We start from the raw sequence: 21030 nt of genomic DNA, 5'->3' as shown, positions 1-21030 counted from the left end.
TAGCCATGTGGTAAACTGAACCTTTTGCACATCTTTATGCATCTCACTTATCTACTATTTCAGTACTGTCAACACAAAGCTCTGAAAATGAGGCGCCAAACACTTTAAATTATACGGATGGCTCAGAAAGATTAAAACAAGTAATCAGTGTGCAGTTCTTTTATATTTTCCTTCTATTCTGAGCCTTTGAGGTACATGCACTTCATGTTTTTAAGACTGTCTATATGGCCAAGAGGGTTAAATGCATATCTTAAAAAAAGAGGAAGATAGCATTCCCATGCAGTTATACAGCTTTAGGAACTTGTGCTTTAAGAAAAATGCTTGATACTGTACGAACCACAAGAAGATTTTCGTCTTGCTGCAACTACTTTAATAACTCAAATTTCTGAGAACTGAAAGGGTGATAGGACATTGCTAACCACCAAACAAATTTTAGAGACAACAGGAAAGGAATGATTGGGGTAGTCTGCAGCAGGCTTATCAGCACTGGATTTGAATGGAGCTTGGTAAAAATACATATGGAAAGCTTTTTTTTTTTTTTTTTTTTTACCAGTGCGAAGTTTTTTAGCAGTCCTTTCATTTCAATTTATGTTTTGCAGCTCAAACTAGCCCCAATTTTAAAAAGAATTAAAGACAATTCTAATTGCCCCAGTCAAAACCATGCAAACAAGGGATATGTTTCTACAGTGCATACAATGTTCTCTCTCAGTACCAAAGGAACTAAAAGTTTGCTCAAAAATACTTGAAAAACCTTTCAAGAATACAGCCTCAGTCAGGGGTTTAGAGGTTAGATAAAGAATAGCAGCTATGAAAACAGTTACATTTCGTGTGATTATTGTCAGACTTCTCTCATTTACAAGTGTTTTTATGAAACAGAAGAGTCGCACATGTACTGGAACACAAAGTTAGGGACTGGCTCTTTTCTTTCAAGTTTTTTCAAGGAATCTGAGGCCAACTAGAAAGACAACGTGCACAAACCAGTTATGGTTGTGATAGTCCTGATTTCATCCAAATCAATACCACATGAAAGCACTAAAGGTTTTCTCCCTGCAAAGGCCTTTCCCATAAAACATCTGTTTTCTTTAGAGAAGTTGGAGAATCTCAAACTAAAATAAATACCAAGGCAGCTACATCCAACATCCCCACTTGTGCATTTAAATATCTATCCTTGTACCAGTGAGAGGCACTAAAACAACTACCCTAAGAGAAATCTCCCTTTACAACCCCCCCCCCCAAGTTCTCATCCTATGTAATTTTCAGCAGCATTATCATTCAGCTGATCAGCAGGAAAAGGCAACGAGTCTCTTAAATCCCCATATCATTTTTAACTCGTGCTGATTTCTAATTACTTCCCATACCAACATCCCTCTCAGCATGTGGCAGAGCTCTTTGGGCTGTTCCTTGCACCAGGGGAACTATGCATCAATCCCTTGGGAACAGAAACCTTTCATTAACCCTAGAGCTGCACAGAGTGGAAGATGTGTCTGATAACTGTTCCTCTAGACTGGAACACGATCATGTTTGACCATGTTTCGAAACTGCCTTCCCTGGGCTTCTCCACGATGTCTCCACGTGACAAGCCAGTTTCAAGTGAAGTTTCATGCCAACCATTTCCCGTCAGTGTTTGAGACATGCTCTTTATTTAAACAAGCCATATGACCAGGGAACTGAAGCAAGAGAAAAGCCCCAATTCTTCAGAGTGAACCACCTGCCCTGCTGACCTGGGCATCCAGGCACAGGCGTATTGAAACTAAAAGATCTGTGCTAACCGGAGGGGCTGGCCAGCTGCTTCTCTTGGCAGCCCAGGCACCGCAGGGCTGTCAGAGCTAATATCCACACTGCAAACACAGAATATCAGCAGCAAGCTGCCCACATGAGGGAAAAAAAACACAAAGAAATGTGGACATTGTTTCACCCAACAACAAATATTTGTATTTTAGAATGTTTAGCATAAAACATGACCAAGTTGAATGAGAAACATTATTTATTTACATGCATTCCAGAAGCCTGACTGACTCCAAAACTTAGACGATAACTAAATACCAGGCAAAACAAAACAAACCTGCAAATCCTCATGGGATCAACAGGCTAGATTGCTGTAAATACCACCACCATGCAGTGATGTCCCTGACAGGCCTACCATGGCCCTCAGGGCAGCTGAGGCATTTACCCTTCATCCTGAAGAACAACCTGCTTAGGAACTCCAGGCTTAGGCTAAATGCCTTTTATTTGGGTTTGGGGTTTTTTTTGGCCATGCAGGACTTTGTACACAAGTGATTTGGTAGTGGCTGTACTCCTCCTCATCTAGCAGGAAGCACCAAGGTGTAACCTTGAAATCAAATAGGTTCAAAGCCAATGACTTCTTCCCTCTGTGCAACAGAAGAGGGCTACAATGGCTCCTCCTGGAGCAGACTGACCAAAGCACAGCAAATCCATACTGGGGAGAAGAGCGGTTGCAATCTCATCCATTTGCAACAAATTCAGTGAGGCCTTAGGGTTTATAACAGTGACTGCTGGATAACGTTAGATGTTCCTTCACTAACAAATAAGCAGTAATAGCATCAGCGAAAGGTCCACATCACTGACAAGAAAGCAGTTTTATGAAGGTGGAGTGGGGAGAAGGGAATGGACATAAACATGAAAAAAAGGGAAAACATAAAAGAAAACTGAGTTTTTCAAGCTATTCCCTGGCCATCATTAATAATGTATTTCCCAAATATTGCACTCTATATAAACTGTCATCAATTTCTCCCATGGTTCTCAGGAAGTGGTTCCAGAAATCAATACTCATCCCAGTTGTAAAAATTGGTTTTCTACAGTATCTTTCTTTTCTTAGTGCAACCTTGCTCTTGGCACAAACACTCCAACACCTAAACTAGCAAGAATCTCCAGTTCTATGGGATGACATGAGAGTCAGTGAAAGAGCATTCCTTATCGAAAATAAGAAATCCTGCATTAGGGTGGATTTCTGGAGTGACAGCAACCCCCTACTGCTGACACCCCTTCCTTCCCCACCTACACCCCTACTGGTAATGTGTGGGGAAAAAGAGCTACCCCAGTCAGCAAAGTGAGAACAGAGTATTAAAGCAGACTGCTGTTGGCTGCCTACACCCGCCTGCAGCTATGTGACTAAAATAATAAAGAACGGAAGAACCATATGCTAATGATGAGCCAATTAACCAGGGCGAAAAGCTCCTCTGATGACAGGCGGTGGCAGGGCTTCTGAAACAAGTGCAGCACATTAAACCTGAGGAGTGTAGCAGGAAATATTTTAACACTTGCTCACTGGCAAACCCAAGAGAAGAGCCCCTCTGCTGTGCTCAGGGTGAGCAGAGGAGCCAAGGAGATTTCCAAGACAACAGAACCCCTTACCTCAGTGGTTGAAAGCACGGTGTCTTCATCCAGGCTTAGCACTGCGTCTGTAACTATGTTGTCGTAGGGTAGGAAGCGACTGCTCATAACCTGTGGGTATCCAAGGCAGGAAGGGGAGGAAAAAAATCACTTGAAAGGCTCATTTTCAAGGGAGATACTCTTTTGTCACTCATTCTCATTTCCTTTCGTCTGAGGCACAGCGCGTGTCTCTATCTGATGGAAAGGATTCCTCAGCTCAGGAGTGAAAGACTGTCATTTTCATCACCCCAGAAGTCAACTTACATCTTGTACCTGAGGAATTAATTTCTGAACAGATCTCTTGCTTTGGAGCGGGCCACCTTCCTTATGTGACAAACTGTAACTGTATGCACTGATAACTAGATGTACCTACAGTTTCTTTAGGGAGGATTTTCTCTGGTAGCTAGGATTGTCCCTCTGCCCTCCTACGGGGTATGAGGATCAAAGATAATGAAGCACTGAGAAGGACTTTGTAGCAATCATAAGGTTACACAGTTGGGAAGCTAATGAGTCCAGGTTGTATGTCCAGGGCTTTGTCTATTGACGGAAGTTATGCTACTAGCGTGAAGTGCTACAACTCCATCTCTGTGCTTTGCTGCTGTATCGACAGAGCTGCTGTAAAATGGAGCAACTTCTTCCCACCAGAAAAGGAGAATAAGCTAAAGAACATGAGAACATCGTAACAGACGAGCTTTGCGTGCATCAGGAATTATACTGGTTTTGCTGCATCATTTTTAAAGTCATGTTCTTAAGACACATCATGATACGCATATAAAATCTATACGCACAACAGGCTTTTAAAAATTAGGCCATGATAGTTCTCAGAGCAATAGGAAACAGATAGGAGAAAGCGATCAAAAAGGTAACAACAAGAAATGAGAATCCATATGGTTTCTTTACCAGACTAATTAGCACCTTTTGAGAATTGATGAATGGAAATAAGGACACAACACTATTTTTTTTCCCTTGCTTGCTAGGAAAAACAGCCTGACTAGTTAATGGACTCTTTGCTTGTGTATACAGAAACGGAGAGGCTACCTATGCTTTTCTTTTGACAGAGAGCTGTAGAGGGTGTCACTATTATTCTTTGAAGACATTTGTCCAACTTATTATGCCAAGAAAACACTACAAAAATCAGGCCATGTAAGAGGAAATCACTGTGGAAACAGGGATAAGGGATCTATGCCCAGATCCAGAGAAAGCTCTGTCTCCCACACTCATCTGGTTCACTGTGTTCTGGAGAGCATCTCTTCATCACTATGAGGGAGAGGCCATGGTTGTGAGAAGGAGATGACCTGGCAGGTGATGAAGGTTTTGGTTTGCTTAGGCAAAGGCAAAGCAGAGAAAATGGCTGTCAAGACTGGAGTTCCCATCCTAGCTCTTTCACAGACTGTGTAAAATAGGATTATCCATGCATTTGTTTTTGTTGTTAAAGCTCCCTATTGTAAAATGGGTGTGATAATATATCTTGATTTCATGGGGGAACAGTGAAGATTAGGTAAAGAGAGACCTCTGCGATCCCCTGGACAGAATAACTCTGTCTGCCAACATGCTTCAGTCAATTTTGAATATGAAAAGCAGTTCCTTTGTACAACCTTTGAATTGTACTGCTCTGGCTCTGCAAGTCTTGTCCAAACAAATAGCTTTTCTGCACAAGAAGCCATTTGGCATATGTTGGGATATTACAGAGAAGAGACTGTCCACTATAAACACACCTTTGTGTACTCAGGAGACTCATTTGTAATCTAAACAGTGCCTGGGCCAATTTCTACATACCCTGTCGAACTGGTCAAAGATTTTCTCCTCTATCTCACCTCTGCAAGCTTTCCAAAAAGAAAGAAAAAAAACCCTACAATGTCCAGAAAGCTTGGAAATTACTATAGCCTTTCTCAGCCACAGCTCTCCTAATATTGTTTACATGGCTAACTAAGGCAAGAGTCATTAGGTGCCAACTTAGCAGGGCCCTGGCTTTTCCCTTGTTAAGTTAACTGAGGGAAAAGAGCAAAGACAGGACTGTAAATTCAAAATAGGATTGTACAGCCAAGCAGCTAAAAGTTTACTCTGCAAATATAGAGCTTGAGAACCAGCTGATAGAGATCAGAGAGGAGACCAGCCCAAATGCATCTGCAATCAGAGTCCAGAGGCAACAAGCCCTGCTTCTCTAAGACCTGGCTTTGGAGGAGAACCATCCACTCCAGTGTGGATTAAAAAAAAAAAAAAGAAAGAAAAAAGGCCTCTTCTCTCATCTGGGCACTGGTTATTTTGACTTAGTGCAAGTGCAAGTGCAAATGAACAAGTATGTTGCACAGTAAGAGATGTCGCAGTGGTTTTGTTCCCACGTGAGTGCCCCTGCCCCTTCTTTTTTTGCCTTGGGATCCCATCACTGACAGCAGTATCCTGCAAGGCCATAAGAGAAGGTACTTTTCAAAGGCAGGTTAACACATTCATTCTCATCTCTTCCTCTGCTTTTGTGTTCACAACTGACACCTAAGTCTTGCATGTGACTGCTCAGACTAAATGAATTCAGCTGCATCACTACTTTAATGACCTTGCAGATAGACAGAAATCTCCAGAGATGGGGTCAGCACTACCTATTCTTGGGGGCACGCTTCAAAACTGGGTCCCACCTGTCAATCTCAGACTCACAGCATTAATTGCCAGGCTGATGATTACTGAGAGCACAAACCTCATGCATCAAACACGAATCCATGATCAAATTGATACAAAGGACCATGGAAAAGAAAGGGGCTGTCACACAGCTGGGAACTACAAAGCTTTCACCAAAGCAGTTGGAAAATAAATTCTGGTCCCACTGGAGAATATATGCAATCTTTTATGATGCTCCTTTCCACCTACCTTGCTTTCTCCTTCAATGACTATGACAGGCACAGAAGTGGCAGGCCAGCGGTGTTTGGCTGGGAGGGGTTTATCACAATTCCATAAAACAATAATCTGAAAAAGAACATTGGACTATGATCAGAGACCTTTGGGTCAATGTAGTTCAAACCCTAAGGACTCAATCTCCAGACAGAAATGTCAAATTCAAGTTGGGAATTTCAAAATCAACAACATTATACAAATCTGTATAAAAATAACACTTCTGATGGTAATTTCACCCATCCTGGCTGTATACAATGTACATCCTCTAAATCAAACGCAGGCTGAACAGGAACTCGGGAAGTCTCTAGCCCAGGTCACAAGGATGTCATTGATTTACTTTGGCACTCATTAAAGGCTAAAGCACTTGTGACTCTCTGCTGTAAGAGGGTACTCCTACTGAACTCCCTAGAGTTTGTTTTAGGGAAGCCAGTGCTGGCACTGCTGAGACTAAAAGTCACAGGAGGAGGAAGGAAGATCATGTAGGGGCCCTTGAGGCACAGACACTCCCTGTCTGCAGCACATGCAATCCTGATCTTTAAAGTGCAGCTGCTGTTTTACCTGTCTCATGAAACAAATCCAAGGGGTTTAGTTATTGTCTCTGCTGCACTCACACTATACTCAGAGTTTGTTATTTTCCATGCGCGCAGATCACAGGCAGTAGAAGTCTCAGAGAAAAGAGACATCAGAAAGGAAACAGGTGGGAAACTAGACTGAGAAGGTCTGAAGTCAGTAAGCTCTTCACTCCTGGGATGGTACTTTTGTCTCCAGTGTGACTCACATGTAATAAATAGTGTTGCTTACCTGTGCACAGTACTGGGACTTGGCTACAGCAACCAGGAGTTTCAGCACAGGCTGAGATTGGGAAACCAAGGGAGTTACTGCATGGATTACGGCAGTGAATGTGGAGAGAGGCTTCAGACCTGAAGCAAAGAGACACAGGTTCAATAAAGACAAAATTGCTCCATATAAGTAGAGATTAAAGGACTCTGAGATGGAAAAACAATCTACACATAATGAAAACCTTGCCATATTTTATCAGGCCACCTCCTTTAGTCTCAGATAGCAGTCCCAGATGCTTCCAAAGAGATCACACTTTCCTTTAACTCCCGTGCCCTCTGAAATCCACGACTCTGATACAACTACTGCCTTTTCTTACTCACTGTTTTCACAGATGCCCTATTGATAACTAGTTTGTTCAGCCAAATTTCTTTCTTGACACTGGCTCTGTTTCCCTGCCAGGCTCTATGGATATCTCCACAGTTTCCAGAAGTTTGTTGAGTTTCCTCAGTCCCATTGCACCCTCTGTCAGATTTTTGCTCTTTTTGGATGGATCCCCATCCACACTCATCTTCAGTTACCTCCTGGGCTGATAACTCTGCTTGCATCCTTGTCTTCCATTTTGATAATTTTTGTCTCGCTATGTTTTCCTTTTCTGCCTAAAATAATACATCCTACTTGCTTATACCCTTCATTACTGCTTTCAGTCTTATCTACATTCATCTGTGTGGGGTCACAGTCATTTTTCATCAAAATTCCCAAAGAAACCTTCTTCTCCTTCTTTAACATGGTAACTGTGATTTTTTAGCAGGTGGGCAGTACATATCCACACAAGCGGGATGGTAAAGGCTGTGCCAAAAGTGGAAGCAGTCTGATAAGTAGGAACACTTGAGACTGCAGGCACATTCCCTTGCAGAATTCATCGTTTAGTTTCTGCTTCAGGAAAAAGCCATGGACCTATGTCCTATTCAGTCCTTCTAGCGGGACCCATATGAAGACACACAGTATGGGGAATAAATCCATACTAACTACCCACTCCAGTAACAAGTGTCATGAGTAAATTGCCCCTTATTTTCCAAGCACAAATGAAAAAAGAAAGCAAAAAGCTATTCCTTTTATGTCCTCTTGGGCCACAAATGGGTCTGCAACTCAGGCACTGGCTACTGATAACTGAAAACTATGAAAGAACACAGATTTTTTTTAAACAGTCTTTGCAAGTGAGAGGCACATGATGCATATTGATGAGTCAGAGACAGTCCAGTCTACAGTGGGCAGGAAAGATTGAAACACGATAAGCCAAAGGTTCATCATTCATTAACTAAAATGAATGGTAAGTCATTTGGCACATGCTACTCAGAGATCAATAATACACCAAATACCATAACAGTATAGCAAGGATTCACTCACCGAGATTAGCATAGTAGTAAGGAAAATCTCCCAGATATGAGGAATACTGTGGCAGTACAAATAACCCTCCAGGATGTTTGTTCCATATTAAGCTGTTACGTGATATGTGCTTAAATATTCTGTCCTGAATAATCTGGAAAACAAGAGAGGCAATGATTTTTAAATAGACTGCAATAGCCACTGGTAGAAGCTGCGCAGACTCCAGCTGACTGGAATCAACACCCATTTTGTAAAAAGCAGCAACACACAAATCACTAGGCGTTCCTGTTTAATCTCTCTTATATGACACAGAACCTGTACACTTCAACGCCACTTCAGCAGCTCAGGCTTTGTGTAATAGGTTTCAGAGCACCTCATTAGTCTCTGTGGACATGGGAACCTTGCAATTCATTGCATTCTGTATTTAAAGTCAAACATTTTGCCTTTTAGAATAACTTACCAGTTGTAAGCCCGATTAGTTCATTGTCAGCTGAACTATCCAGAACTCACGTAAGGCAATTATTTGAGAATGGCATTACAAAGCTAGGTATTTTTTTGAGATAACAAGAGCATTCAAAAACACAAGGACTTTCAGCAAATCAGGATGCACTAATTATTCATTCTTGCTTAATTATAAAGGGTTATTAGTATTCAGATACATCACTGATTCCATGTCTCAGTTCTGTAACAGTTCCTGTTGGACGAAATAGAAAAAGAACTTTTGGCAACTACTATCTATCTTTGTAGAGGGCCACAAACAGATTCATAGATTTTTAAGCCAGAACAGATTGTTAGGTCATCTACTTTATCATCTGGAATCCCACAAGCCACAAAGAAAGATACAGAGCTGTACACTTATGTGTATTTATGAAACTAATTACAATTACTTCAGATTAGTTGCCAGTATGTATAGGTTTGTACACCAGTGGGAGCTTTTTTAAACTTGTTGCAAAGGCATAACAAGATTCAAGGGCGGGAAGCTAAAATTGGACAAATTCAGCCTCCAAATAAGATGCAACTTTCTAAGTGCGAGGGTAATAAAACAAGATCAACTTATTCAGAGGACTGATCCTAGTGCTTGGTCCCCTCAAGCATCTTTTAAGGGTTATGCTTTCAGAGAGCTGTATTTGTGTGGGGTGTGAAGGATAAACACAGCAGTCCACAGCAGTGGATCTCAGAGCATTTTGTTGATTTGTTTTCCTCTGGGAGCTCTGGGGGAATTGCATTGCCCCTATTGCTAACAGCTCTTCATGCAGTCAACCAGGGCTTCAGATGGAAGTCTTCAGGGTCAGGAAGGATCTTCCTCCCACCAATCTGCCTGTGATACATGGTTAGGTTACACAGTCTTACAAATTTGCCTTCTCCTGAAGCATCAGAGGTCGATCAGATCTGGAGATGGGACACTGGACAAGGGCTGGGTTAAGGAAGAATTTTCCCCTTGGTCAGCTAAAGCAGGATTTCCTTGCCTCCTTCTGCAGCCAGGGGTGAAGCTCACCTTCTGCGATGCACTAAGGAGATTTCATATAACTGGTGTTTTTGCATTGCATGGGACTCAAGTGCCAAGAGCACATTGGGTTCTCCTAACAACATCTTTAGTCTTAACATAGGCATATCTGGTTGGAACTTTATGACTTGGAAGTCAGATTAAATCTGATCCCTAGTTCATTCTGGCCATAAAATCTGCAGAACTACAGAAGGAATGTGCCCACAGAACAGGAAAACCAAAAGCAAGCAAAAAGACCCCAAATAAGAAAACCCAGACAACAGCAGCTGCTGGAGTCTAAGCAAGCTCGGAATATCTACAAGTAGTTGAGGTCAAGGACATTTGGTCAATACACAACATGAATAAATGTTTTTTTCCCGGAATTTTTGATTGCCATGACAAAAAACGTATTAAAATACAAGTTACCTTGTGCTAGTGAATCCACAGCTAGCGGCCATGTAAATACTGCTAACCTGGGGCAAATGGGAAGTGTTTGTATGTTTGTGCTAATTTTAGCCTACAGCCAAATACCATAGCTAGTATGCAGTAATTTTCTCACCTTTCTAAGCCTTAAATAACCTTTTTGTGTGGGGAAATAATAGAGTTATGACTGTATTTCCATCATTGATAAGAGCATATCTGAATACTTCTGTTTGCAAAGTTAGGTGTATCAGTTGTTACATCTCCTGCGTTGTAGCAGGGAGGGCGAGAAGAATGAAAAAAAAAAGACGATGACTGCTGTTTTTCCATCTGCAAGTTATGCCGCTAAACAAAGACAGAGCCTAGAAAGTACATATTTTCGAGTGTTTACCACACAGCCTAAATATTACAGCTCTTTCCTCCTGTTTTCTCAGAACTAGGGCATAATCAGATAAGGAGAAGTCTGCGAATTTACATGGTCAGGAGGTTTTCACAGACGGCAGTTTTCCATGGCACTGGTAGCCAACAAGGCTGCAGGGGAAACACATGGCTCCCATTCAACACCGGCTCAGCGCGCCGGGAGCGAAAGCAGCTCTAACACGAAGCAGCCCTCTGATGCCACGCGATAGAGGCAGCTTTCACTGCATGTCAGGCACACAAATCTCCCTAATACTGTTACTCAACAGGCTGGGGAGCTGACCCGCCTCATAAATCACCATTAACAAATGGGAGATTAATTTATCACACTCCTGGTCAGCATAAGAAATCTAGCTGTCTGTAATGATGGAGAGGAGAAAAGACAAGCTGGCAGAAAGAGAACAGGGAAGGATAAAAAAGATAACATGGAGGACTAATCAATTAAAATTCAAAGTATATAATGTTACACGTACTGCAGAAACAGATAGCAGCTCTACTGTGTCTCCTATGATGAGGCAACACAGGAAGTTTAATAAGAGAAAGAAGGGGTTAGGATCTCTATCTCCCTTTTCTTTTTGGAGATCATTAATGGTACAATGCCCGCACACATTAAGTCTGCCTTTAAAAAGTTCATAAGCAGTAATCATTGCCACTTCTCAGTTCGCTCCAGTCAAGCATCAAACATCTCTTATATGTACTTTGCACTTTCCTTCTCCGCTCCTCTTCCCAAGGGGAGGACTAAGTATCCTGCACAAGGTCTTAGGTATGCTTGGGTTGGTTTTTACAGAAGACCCAAGCTGAAAACATGCAGAGTACGCTGGAGCGTGTGTTAGGAGGGTGTTTGTGGCCGCCCATTGCTCTCTGGCTCCCACTTGCCAGCCTGGGGCAGACCCTAAACCAAAGCCCATGGACCGGACAGTTCCTTGGCACCAGTGATACCGGGCTACTGCACAAAGGTTTCAAACCTCTCACTTCAGGCAATGAGCTGTTTGGCCCAGGCCACCGAATGCTCTGAAAAAGGACTTTAAATTCTGACTTGATGTTTTAACAGGCATCCAGGGTAAAAGGGAGAGGAAAGCCGTGATATCTTTGCAGACAGCTGAGTTGGTGAAGAATTTTTCTGTCCCAACATCCTCATACCTGGGCATGTCAGAGCATTGCAGTCAGAAGACAGGCTGATTATTCTGATGATATTTAGCACTGCGGTACTACAGTGTTACAACAGAAGATGGATAAAATCCACCAGAAAAATAGTCCTGCTAGGAATTTACTTCCAGGCATCAGATTTTAAACAGAGGATATGGTGCTAGCAGAGTCCTGACATCAAGAACCACTCTCAACTGTTTTATTCCTCTTTTAAGGAAAGTAACTCAAGACTTTACTGAGGTAAGTTGAAATATAAAATAAATATCTGTTTATACGAACAGAACCCCTCTTAACCATCTTACAAACGTTGAGAGTCCTGAATTAAAAAAAATCCTCAAAACAAAACCACCCTTGCAAACAAACAAAAACCCAGAACACAACTTCAATACCAAGCATGCATTCCTTGGTTTCATTAAATTAAAACTTCCAGGCAGTTTCTGTTTTCTCTTCAGCTTTTCCCCTCATAGTGGAGACTGCAGCCTGCTGGTTGCCCAGCGGGTTTGAGCTTTATTTCAGGTTTTGCTGCCTGTTCCCTTTGCACCTATGGCCACACGGGCCACCATATCCCAGTGAAGCCCTAAAGACAAACCTGCTTTTGTTGGAGCTTGATGTGATGCCAGGACTCAGGAACGGCAGGTAACATCCCCACGGGACACCCCCAGCATGACAAGGAGAGAGGCAGGGAGGAAAGCCGGGCTGCCCTTTCCTTTTCGCAATCCCTAATGATAATCGTGCGTGCAGGGATGGGGCAGAGTCGCCCAAGGCCTAAGGAACCCTGATTGTCTCTAAGGGTACTTCTATAGGAATAAATTAGACCTGGGGAGGGCAAACTCTGGTACAGGCCTTCCAGCTCAGTTAGTCTGATTCTGCCTCAGTTGGGGGGCTCCGATAATTACCGCTACCTCTTCAGAGCTCACAGAGAGCTTGAAGATGCAGAATAGTTCCCAACAGGCAGGAGGGATGGGGCCATCCTCTTCTCAAAGGGGAGGACAGCATTGCACAGAGGCAAGGACAGCTATGCCAGGGGCTCTGGAAATGTTCTCTGGCTGGTTTTCCTTACCAGCACAGACAAAATCAAAGGGACTGTCTTGCAGCAGCTGGGGGTAGATCAGCCATGGGCAACCTGCACTGCAGGCCAAAATGCAGGCAGAAGCTCTCATTTGCAGTTTTCAGTGCACAAAGACAGATGCAATTGCAGAAGCATTAGCATAAGATGAATACATTTGCACTTACAAAGTGAGGCACTTACGGTGATAAAAGTGTGTCAAAAATTCATGTGCAAAATTGCAGAACAATTAGAAGAGAAACCTGCTTTTGAAATTGTCGCCTGAGCCCTACTTCTAAAGAGTCTTTCATCTCTCCTCTGTCTGTGAATTCAGAAAGGATTCTCTCCACATTTGAGATCAGCTGTCTCCCTGTTTAATAGCAGTCTAATTATGATTATTTCTTAATATTTCAGAGGGATGATCAGGACCTTCCCTTACCCTGTGTGTGAAGATAAGACTCGGTGATTTACCAGTTCCCATTTTCCTTCAGCCAGACCAATAGCCCCGACAAAGGGCATCAAAATGTTAAGGAATGGTAGAAAAGGAGCTTTACAGTAATACATTTTTCCCAAAATGAATTCTAGAAAGGTTTCTTAAAGAATCACGTTCATTACCACTGACAAGAATAGTGATTCATAAGCCATAAAGCCTTGTGAAGGCAAGATCACACATGACAACTTTTCCGCATGTTGGATAGCTCCCATTTTTCACCTGGTCCATTTTCTAACGTGGATTCCAATCACGAAGAAAGTATTTCTTTAGGGGAGAAAAGCTATCAAGATGCCGCGTTTTTTTTTCCAGTGACCAATCCCATGTCATGAAAGCCAAGGTCCAACGCTGGCTGAGTGCAGGATGGGCTGGACAGATGAGGAAACCTTTCTGTTTGGCATGGTCCTGGGTAACTTTTACTCACCTCTAGTGTAGTCAATACAATCTTCTCAACTGAAGAAAAATAAGCCTCCCACAAGAACTGTGTCTGCTGTCTAAGTGCTAGGATTTTATCCTGATGGATAGACCTGATTGTAGAAGGAATCTGTAATACAAGATGTAATATAGTCATTAGCTTCAGAAAACACTGCAGACTCATCAAATTAATAGCAAGCTGCATGCATTCGGTGCTCCCCAGTGCTCCCATCCGCTAACAGGTAAACCAACAGGTAAAGCCCTGATGCGAAGGGAATGACACACAACCCTTTATGATGTCTGGTACCAGCCAACCTTAGAATACATGAAAATTCTCTATGTGCTTTCTCTTAGTTTTTGGTTGTTTCTGTGGCAGCAGAAGCTGCCTCTCCCGCGCTCCTCTCCCCCAAGCTGTGGCGTGGCACAGCAAGGAGCTCCTCAGTAAATCCCTCACGCACAAAGCTTTTCATGGACCGGCAGTTTAACAAACTAGCACCTGCAGGACTTGAGAGACCAACAATAATCTCCACTCTCAAAGTATATTAAAGGGATCTGGAATTGCATTTACCACAGCATGGCAATGCTAAGTGCCCTGAGGTAAACATAGCAACATCTGAAGCAAGACTCCGGTTTTTGGGAGCCTGCAGATCAAATTGCATTTTACTAATTATTGTGGGTGGAAGGAACAGTGCCTCCCACCACACCTGTTATTCACAAGGGAAAACAATGCTTCTTTCTTCCTCTCTCCAGTAAAGCAACTCTTTAATTCTGGTATAAGTTGCCTTACAAATAAAAACCAAGTAGTCCTACTGGCAGTGCTTGCTGATTAAAAAACCTAGCTGCTCACTGGCTCAGAAGGGGAGGACTTCACTTCTGCTTTCTTCCCCATTCCCACTTCTTTTCCCCTTTCCCCTTCCACGCTGGAGGAAACCTAATGTATATATGTGTCACCTTTTAATTTCCTAGGACCTCAACCGAGGCCACCTGTACACTACTTTGACAATGCAAATGGACAGTATCAAGGGAATTTCACTGCAATTTACTCCAATTATAAAGCCTACTGACAACACCAGAAAGGCATCTGGGATATTTTTCACATTTATGTTCATTTATTCTAGGAGTGAGGAGCTGTGCTTTTGCACCTCCATTTTGGGGGTTTCAAATTAGGCCACCTCGTTCTCAGTCACTCATTTCTCGCCAATCTTTCACCTCAGTTACTAGTTGTGAAAGCAAATAGCTTGGCTGTGTTGCTTTTTGCTTATTCCCGCTCATTGTGAAGCTTACCTGCACCCCAGCACATCCCCCCCCTTCCTGAGCAGAACACACTTTGCTTATTCCTGAAATATTCAGAACGAGAGCTGGCAATGATTATTATTTGGTTTTGTACGCTCTGGAATGAGATGGTTTCATAAGAAACATTTCTCTGAGGCAAATTTGAAATTTTAATAACTTATATGTAATGCATTTCCACGGGAATCAGTAAATTCTTTACTGCGTTGTTTGCCTGCAAGTCCGGACACAGCTTCCGGCAGGAGCACGGCTCCACGGAGCCACGCAGCACCAGATGTGACAATCTCTACTCTCTAAGACCTTAACCTAATACACTGATTAACTCTATTACAGAATTTGAGCTTATGGGAGAGGAAGGGCTACAGGAAGGTGAAACAGAAGAAAATGGTCAGAATGTCAAAGATAGTATCATTCTCTTGCTGCAGTCCCTCTATATCTATATGTAAAATATTCACTGCAAAACAAGTATGAAAAGCTGAAGTTAAAACATGCATTAATACATGTTTTTCTAATCAATTACCTCATTATTCCAGAATAGCATAAAATTGTATCAAATTTTATCTTTTGGGATGAATATTCTTTCTTTTCATAATTTTTAGAACAAGGTTCCAATAAGTACAGGGACACTGAACATTATCTGTACCAGCTGTGCACAGACATGTGTACAATCATATACCTGTGATCACTACTGACACCAAACACATGACCAAATGCACTTCACAGTGGCAATATGGTATTTTTCCCCCAAAACTAAAAATTTCATTGCATGACATGCAACCTCACATGTGTGTACATATGTGTATGAGCAGGATATAAAATCAGGACTCATTTCCAGCTATGCTTTTTGAATGTGAAGGCTGCTCTGACCATGAAGGTTACTGCAAGAAGTTATCGTTGTACAGACTACAGTGTGCTTGTGTGTGCCTGCAAACGCAGTGCCAAGGTGAAAAAAAGCCTTGGTGCCTTCTCTGTTGCAACAGCTGGAAAGAAAAATCAGAGCTCTCATTTTAACTGCTTTTGCCTATTAGTTATTAATCTACTTGTCCAGAAAGACAGGTGGGGAAAATGATGTATTAATACTAATCTGGCAGGATTACACTGGAATTATTAGAACTGGATGATGTCTTAATAAAAGGTCATTTTGGTAATGAGAGGGAGGGGAAATAATCATGCTACACAAATAAATGGAGAAAGGCTGGATTAAGCTTTCCTCGTGCTATGATGAGGAGAATATGCAAATAAAAACATCTGAGCTGCTCTAAAACAGGAAATGAAAAACTGTAACATAACAAAAACATTTCCCAGAACAGACATTCAGGCCCTCTGCCAGCTCTTTAAAAACACTGTTAATAATGGTGCAGTAGCTGTTCAATATGGAAGCAGCTGTGAAGAGAACGAATGGCATGTTACAGGAAAGCATGAAGATCAGCAAATTATTATTATTTGAAGAGCGAAATAATTTTGCTCACAAAAAATAGACTGTCCACAGAAGCAAAAAATCAAATGTCCCTTTTATATTTGCAGCTTGTCACTCATTATTGACTATAGGTAGCACTTTAAAAGGATTGCTAGGCCAGCTCTTTACAAATATTTACATCTTTAGACAAGTAAATAGGCATCTAATGAGATTTTCAAAGGCACTTCATTTTTGGGGAGCCAGGACACCTGTACCTCGAGGACTTCTCTCCATTGTTGACAATAGCTTGTCACTTTGGAAATGAGCTGAACTCAACAAAAACAAAAACCCTCTTCCCGTGCAATAAGAAGGCAGTCAGTGTGCAGCAGCTATTGCATTCAAAACTCCTACCCTAACACTCAGTTTGCAAAAGCCACTTTTTGTAAAAAAAAAAAAAAAAAAGTTCAAAACATCCTGCCTTCTACCTATTAAAGTCAAAATGTTTTCAAGAGGACAGGAAGAATCCATGTAACCAAGGTGGAAATTAGTGTGTTCAAGATCACGCAGCTGTTTACTGGCTATTCCAGAAATGGTCCTAGATCTCTTGGATCTCAGCTTAACACTGCTCAATGCCCTTTCAACAAATGCTACTTTGGGGAAATCAATTTTTCAATAACATTTCCTGACATCAGTTTCTCCACATACTTTAAAAAATGTAGTTAGACTATAAAACCTGTTAGGGAAAAAGAAAAAAAATCTAGAGAATTTAGCAAGAAAAGTAGACGCTGAAGGTAACATGGCATTTCCAATTTCTCAGCTCACTTTTTTTCCATGATCTCAATGAGATTAACGATTAAGTGATATGAACACTGCTTCAGAAAGAAATGTTATGTGATACAGATATCATAAAAGAGACGGATTCTGCTTCTCATAAAAATGTTAGGTATTAACTCCTTCTTAAGGAATATCTGCTTTCCTGCGGAGTCCTTGTGGGACCTACCAGTCAGACAGGCAGCACTGGTGTCCCCCAAGAACAAAGTATTTCTGAAGCACCAGAGCAGAAAGGGACTTCAGGTATTTTGTGTCTCACGATAGCATCCAATTCCAGACTGCCTTGCCTCAGGAGGCATCCAGGTGCTCCACACCAAAAGAAATTTCGTGCTCTTAAAAAAAAAAAAAAAAAAAAAAAAAAAAAGAGTCTCCTCCATTTAGGAATGTGGCCGAGTGGTCTGAATGACCTTCAGGTCAAAAAATGAATGATGTCATATTAAATGAGCTCATAGCCAGGGTGACACAGACAGTCCCTTCATGATAAAAATTCTTTTACAGCCCTGACCTTTTGGATTCATCTTCCCCATCCATTTAGATGGGCGGCAGCAATAATCAACTGATCTGCTGAAGGCCACAGCCTTTTCCTTACCTGTAATAACAATCTCTCATCCCCTATGACGGCAGCTTGGTTCCAATCAATCACTTCCGAGAATGGCAACTCCCATCCATTGCTGAGCATCACTGGGACACAGGCAGCCTGCACACAGAGCCCGCGCAGTCATTAGAGGATATGCTGTGCGTGTGGTCGATGATTAGTGCAAACTTTGAGGTCCATACCAATGCAATTACTGTAATTTTCTGCAGAACTTTTGACCTAGCTCTCATGAAAAGCAATCAAAAAGAAAGGCAATATGGCAAAGAACACCAGGAGCTAGAGATGACAGCACAGCAGCCCAAATTTTTATGTCTTTCCTTTCTACACTTATTCATATTCACTGCAAGGTAGGTTTTGCAGGTAGAGTGGCAACTGAAAGCCTGTGCTTATGCTGACGGACTAGGATAGAACTAGTACAGTTCTAAAAATATAACACTAGAGAATTTAATAAAAAATGATGGCCTTTCTCGCTGCTTTGTGAACCATTCAGCAGGGAGCTAATTCCCTCAATTTTTATAATATGCTGTAAGACAACCCTATAGAAAATCTATGTCATACTTAATTCTAGAATTCTAAAATTCTAATTTTTCTGTAAAGGAGGTGTGAAGCTCCTATCCCATTTGATAGCATTTCTCCAATTGGAAGCAACTGCAAAACTTGTCTGTCATCATTGGAAATGTATACAAAAATAATTGCCTTCTATTTAAAAACCAAACAAACAAAAAGTATATACCTTTAGCATGTATTTCTTAACCGCACAGTTCATCTAAATTATCTCATCTTTTATGTGTTGTGCAAGTTCCTCTGCACAGAGGACAAGTTAGTGAACATTCAGTAAACAGTCTGGTATTTCTGTAAGTAAGTGATTGCTAATACATGCTGGTCGGCTGGATCTGAACACAGGATCCAAACCACTTTCTTCTGGGCCAAACCAAGCTTAAGTGCTCTGAGTCTGATCCAGACTGGGGTCCAAAGGATGGAATAAAGAGGAACTTTCAGATTGCTGTACAGGCCTTTGTAACATATATTACACATGGGATCTTAGACTAGTCAAGTCTCTGTATTTTAGTAGCACCTTTAACGTGTAAAGAACTGTAATCTTCTGTAGAGAAATTACATTAGTGCATGAAAAAAACCAACTAGAAAACACTTAGCAACATATTTCCATATTTAAAACATTCCACTAATGTGAATTATGTCTTTCAACATGCCCAGGAACCAGGCAGAAATTTGGAATTCATCATAATCGGTGTATAATGCTGCTAGCCCGGTAGGAAAACCCACCATCCCTGCATTTCATTATCACCATCAGGAAGCCCTCCAAGTTCTGTATGGTGATGTACCATCGCTGTTTTCTTTGTCTGAGGCAATCTATCTAATGGAAGCTGTGTGACCTGTGGTGATTTTGGGCCCAGTCAAGGAAAGAGCTGTCCAGGGCTTTTTAGAGGATCTGAAGCTACTCGTCATCCCCCAGAAGCCTGTCCCACCGCTTCCTCCGAAGAGGCTGGGGAGGGCATAGCACTTTGCAGGCCAATAATCTTCTCCTGAGCGGGAGCAAAGAGGAGACAGTCCAGAACCTGGATCTCTAATATGATAGTAGGGGTGGGATTCAGTGGCTAAACATAAGCAGCCAGTGCCATTTGAGACGTTCTAGGGTATCTGAGACACCCACCCACGGCTGGCAGATATGACGCAAGAGGAGACCTGCACCCTTCTGGAGAAGCAGCTGAAAGCCAAAAGGGTAGCCCAGGGCTTCTAAACAACACTACACACCTGCATTTATGCACCCGAATCCCAGTCTACATTTTGTTAAACAATACTTTTTAATAGTGGCTGGGACATTTTGTGGATGATGAAGAAAGGTCATGTGATGCTAATTACTAAACAGCTTTACTGCCAACATTGGGAAGGTTCCTGAATGGCAAAGGCAGGACCCTGTAAGGTGTCCCCATGTGCAACCTCACTGACACCAAGAAGCACCCCAGCCTCCCCTTCCCTTTACTCTGGCTTCCATGTAGATGAAATCCAGATGCAAGTCCCAGAGGGGAGCTGCAGCATCCCCCAACAGTTGCCCACTATGGCTGACTAAAAGTGCAAGACCCCAGGGATGAGTTGACGTTTGCAAAAAAAAGAGGTCATGCTGGCGGCAGTCAGTGGCAGGCTGGTAACAGAAACCTTACCACCGTGCTGCCAAGCTTCACTGCTGCAGGGACTCAGGAGCCGCTTTGCTTTTATCTCTGGTGCTGGCCAAAAGCAAAAGAGGTAGATCTATCAACTGAAATGTTTTTAAATTGTGAAGGGGGTCTGTGTGCTGTCCCGGACATAGTCCAGAACACCATAAGCTCCCCAAGACCAGCCTACATGAACCTCCTGCTTCATGCCATGCTTCCATTTGGGGCTTTAAAGCTACCGGGCCACTCTCCACATGGTCAGCATACAGCATCACAAGACAGACAGTGCATAAGCAGGTCCGGTTTGGCTATGTGAAAACAGAAAGCTATTTTTAGTGCCCCAGGGTTTACTTGGAGAGGTTAGTATCTCCCACGGGAAGCCTCAGAGCTTGACAAAATACTGCTCTAAACCAGCCCAACCTCAAAGCCCCACTACAACCAGGGAGACCCTTTTCCTGGAGGTAATGCAATTCAGCCTTCAGACGAGCTCAGTGCTCAGACCCTCCTGGGAAGAAGCTGCCAATTGCTCCACAAGTATGAATAGAGGCTTTTGCAAAGTGGATTACTGTCCACTAGGGAAATGAAGCACGTTTCCCTCCTCCCCACCGTCTTGCTATTGCGCGCTCAACACCAGCCAGCATAGCCAATGCTATAAACCTGGCTCTTACCTGCAAGGCTTCCAGAAACCTGAAAGAGCCAAGCCTGCGGCCACGGGGAACCAGACAGAAAGTGGCATTGTGCAGCATTTCACGGTAATCATACCTAACAAGGACAGGGGAGAAAAGAGAAAATTCAATTAGCGGTGAGTCCTAGGGTAACTGTGCATGAAAATGCAAACAGCTGCTGAGACACATCTGGATAAAATCATCTCTGATGAAGGCCACTCACCATCAGGTTAA

The 21030-nt window shown here is 42.4% G+C and overlaps 1 protein-coding gene across 1 annotated transcript in view; it reads right to left on the bottom strand.

The window, feature by feature from the left end:
- EXT1 (exostosin glycosyltransferase 1) overlaps positions 1 to 21030 on the bottom strand; it is a 188557-nt gene that overhangs the window by 5228 nt on the left and 162299 nt on the right. The window contains exons 2-8 of the mRNA XM_013956891.2: positions 20800 to 20893; positions 17955 to 18062; positions 13859 to 13978; positions 8455 to 8587; positions 7072 to 7190; positions 6247 to 6342; positions 3373 to 3462 (exon numbers count right to left, since the gene is read on the bottom strand). Coding sequence (XP_013812345.2) covers positions 3373 to 3462; positions 6247 to 6342; positions 7072 to 7190; positions 8455 to 8587; positions 13859 to 13978; positions 17955 to 18062; positions 20800 to 20893 — 760 coding nt within the window. The remainder of the gene's footprint in view (positions 1 to 3372; positions 3463 to 6246; positions 6343 to 7071; positions 7191 to 8454; positions 8588 to 13858; positions 13979 to 17954; positions 18063 to 20799; positions 20894 to 21030) is intronic.

Source organism: Apteryx mantelli, chromosome 2, assembly GCF_036417845.1.
Source record: "Apteryx mantelli isolate bAptMan1 chromosome 2, bAptMan1.hap1, whole genome shotgun sequence".
In the NCBI taxonomy this organism is placed as follows: Eukaryota; Metazoa; Chordata; class Aves; order Apterygiformes; family Apterygidae; genus Apteryx; species Apteryx mantelli.
This window is presented reverse-complemented; position numbering and strand designations above follow the sequence as displayed.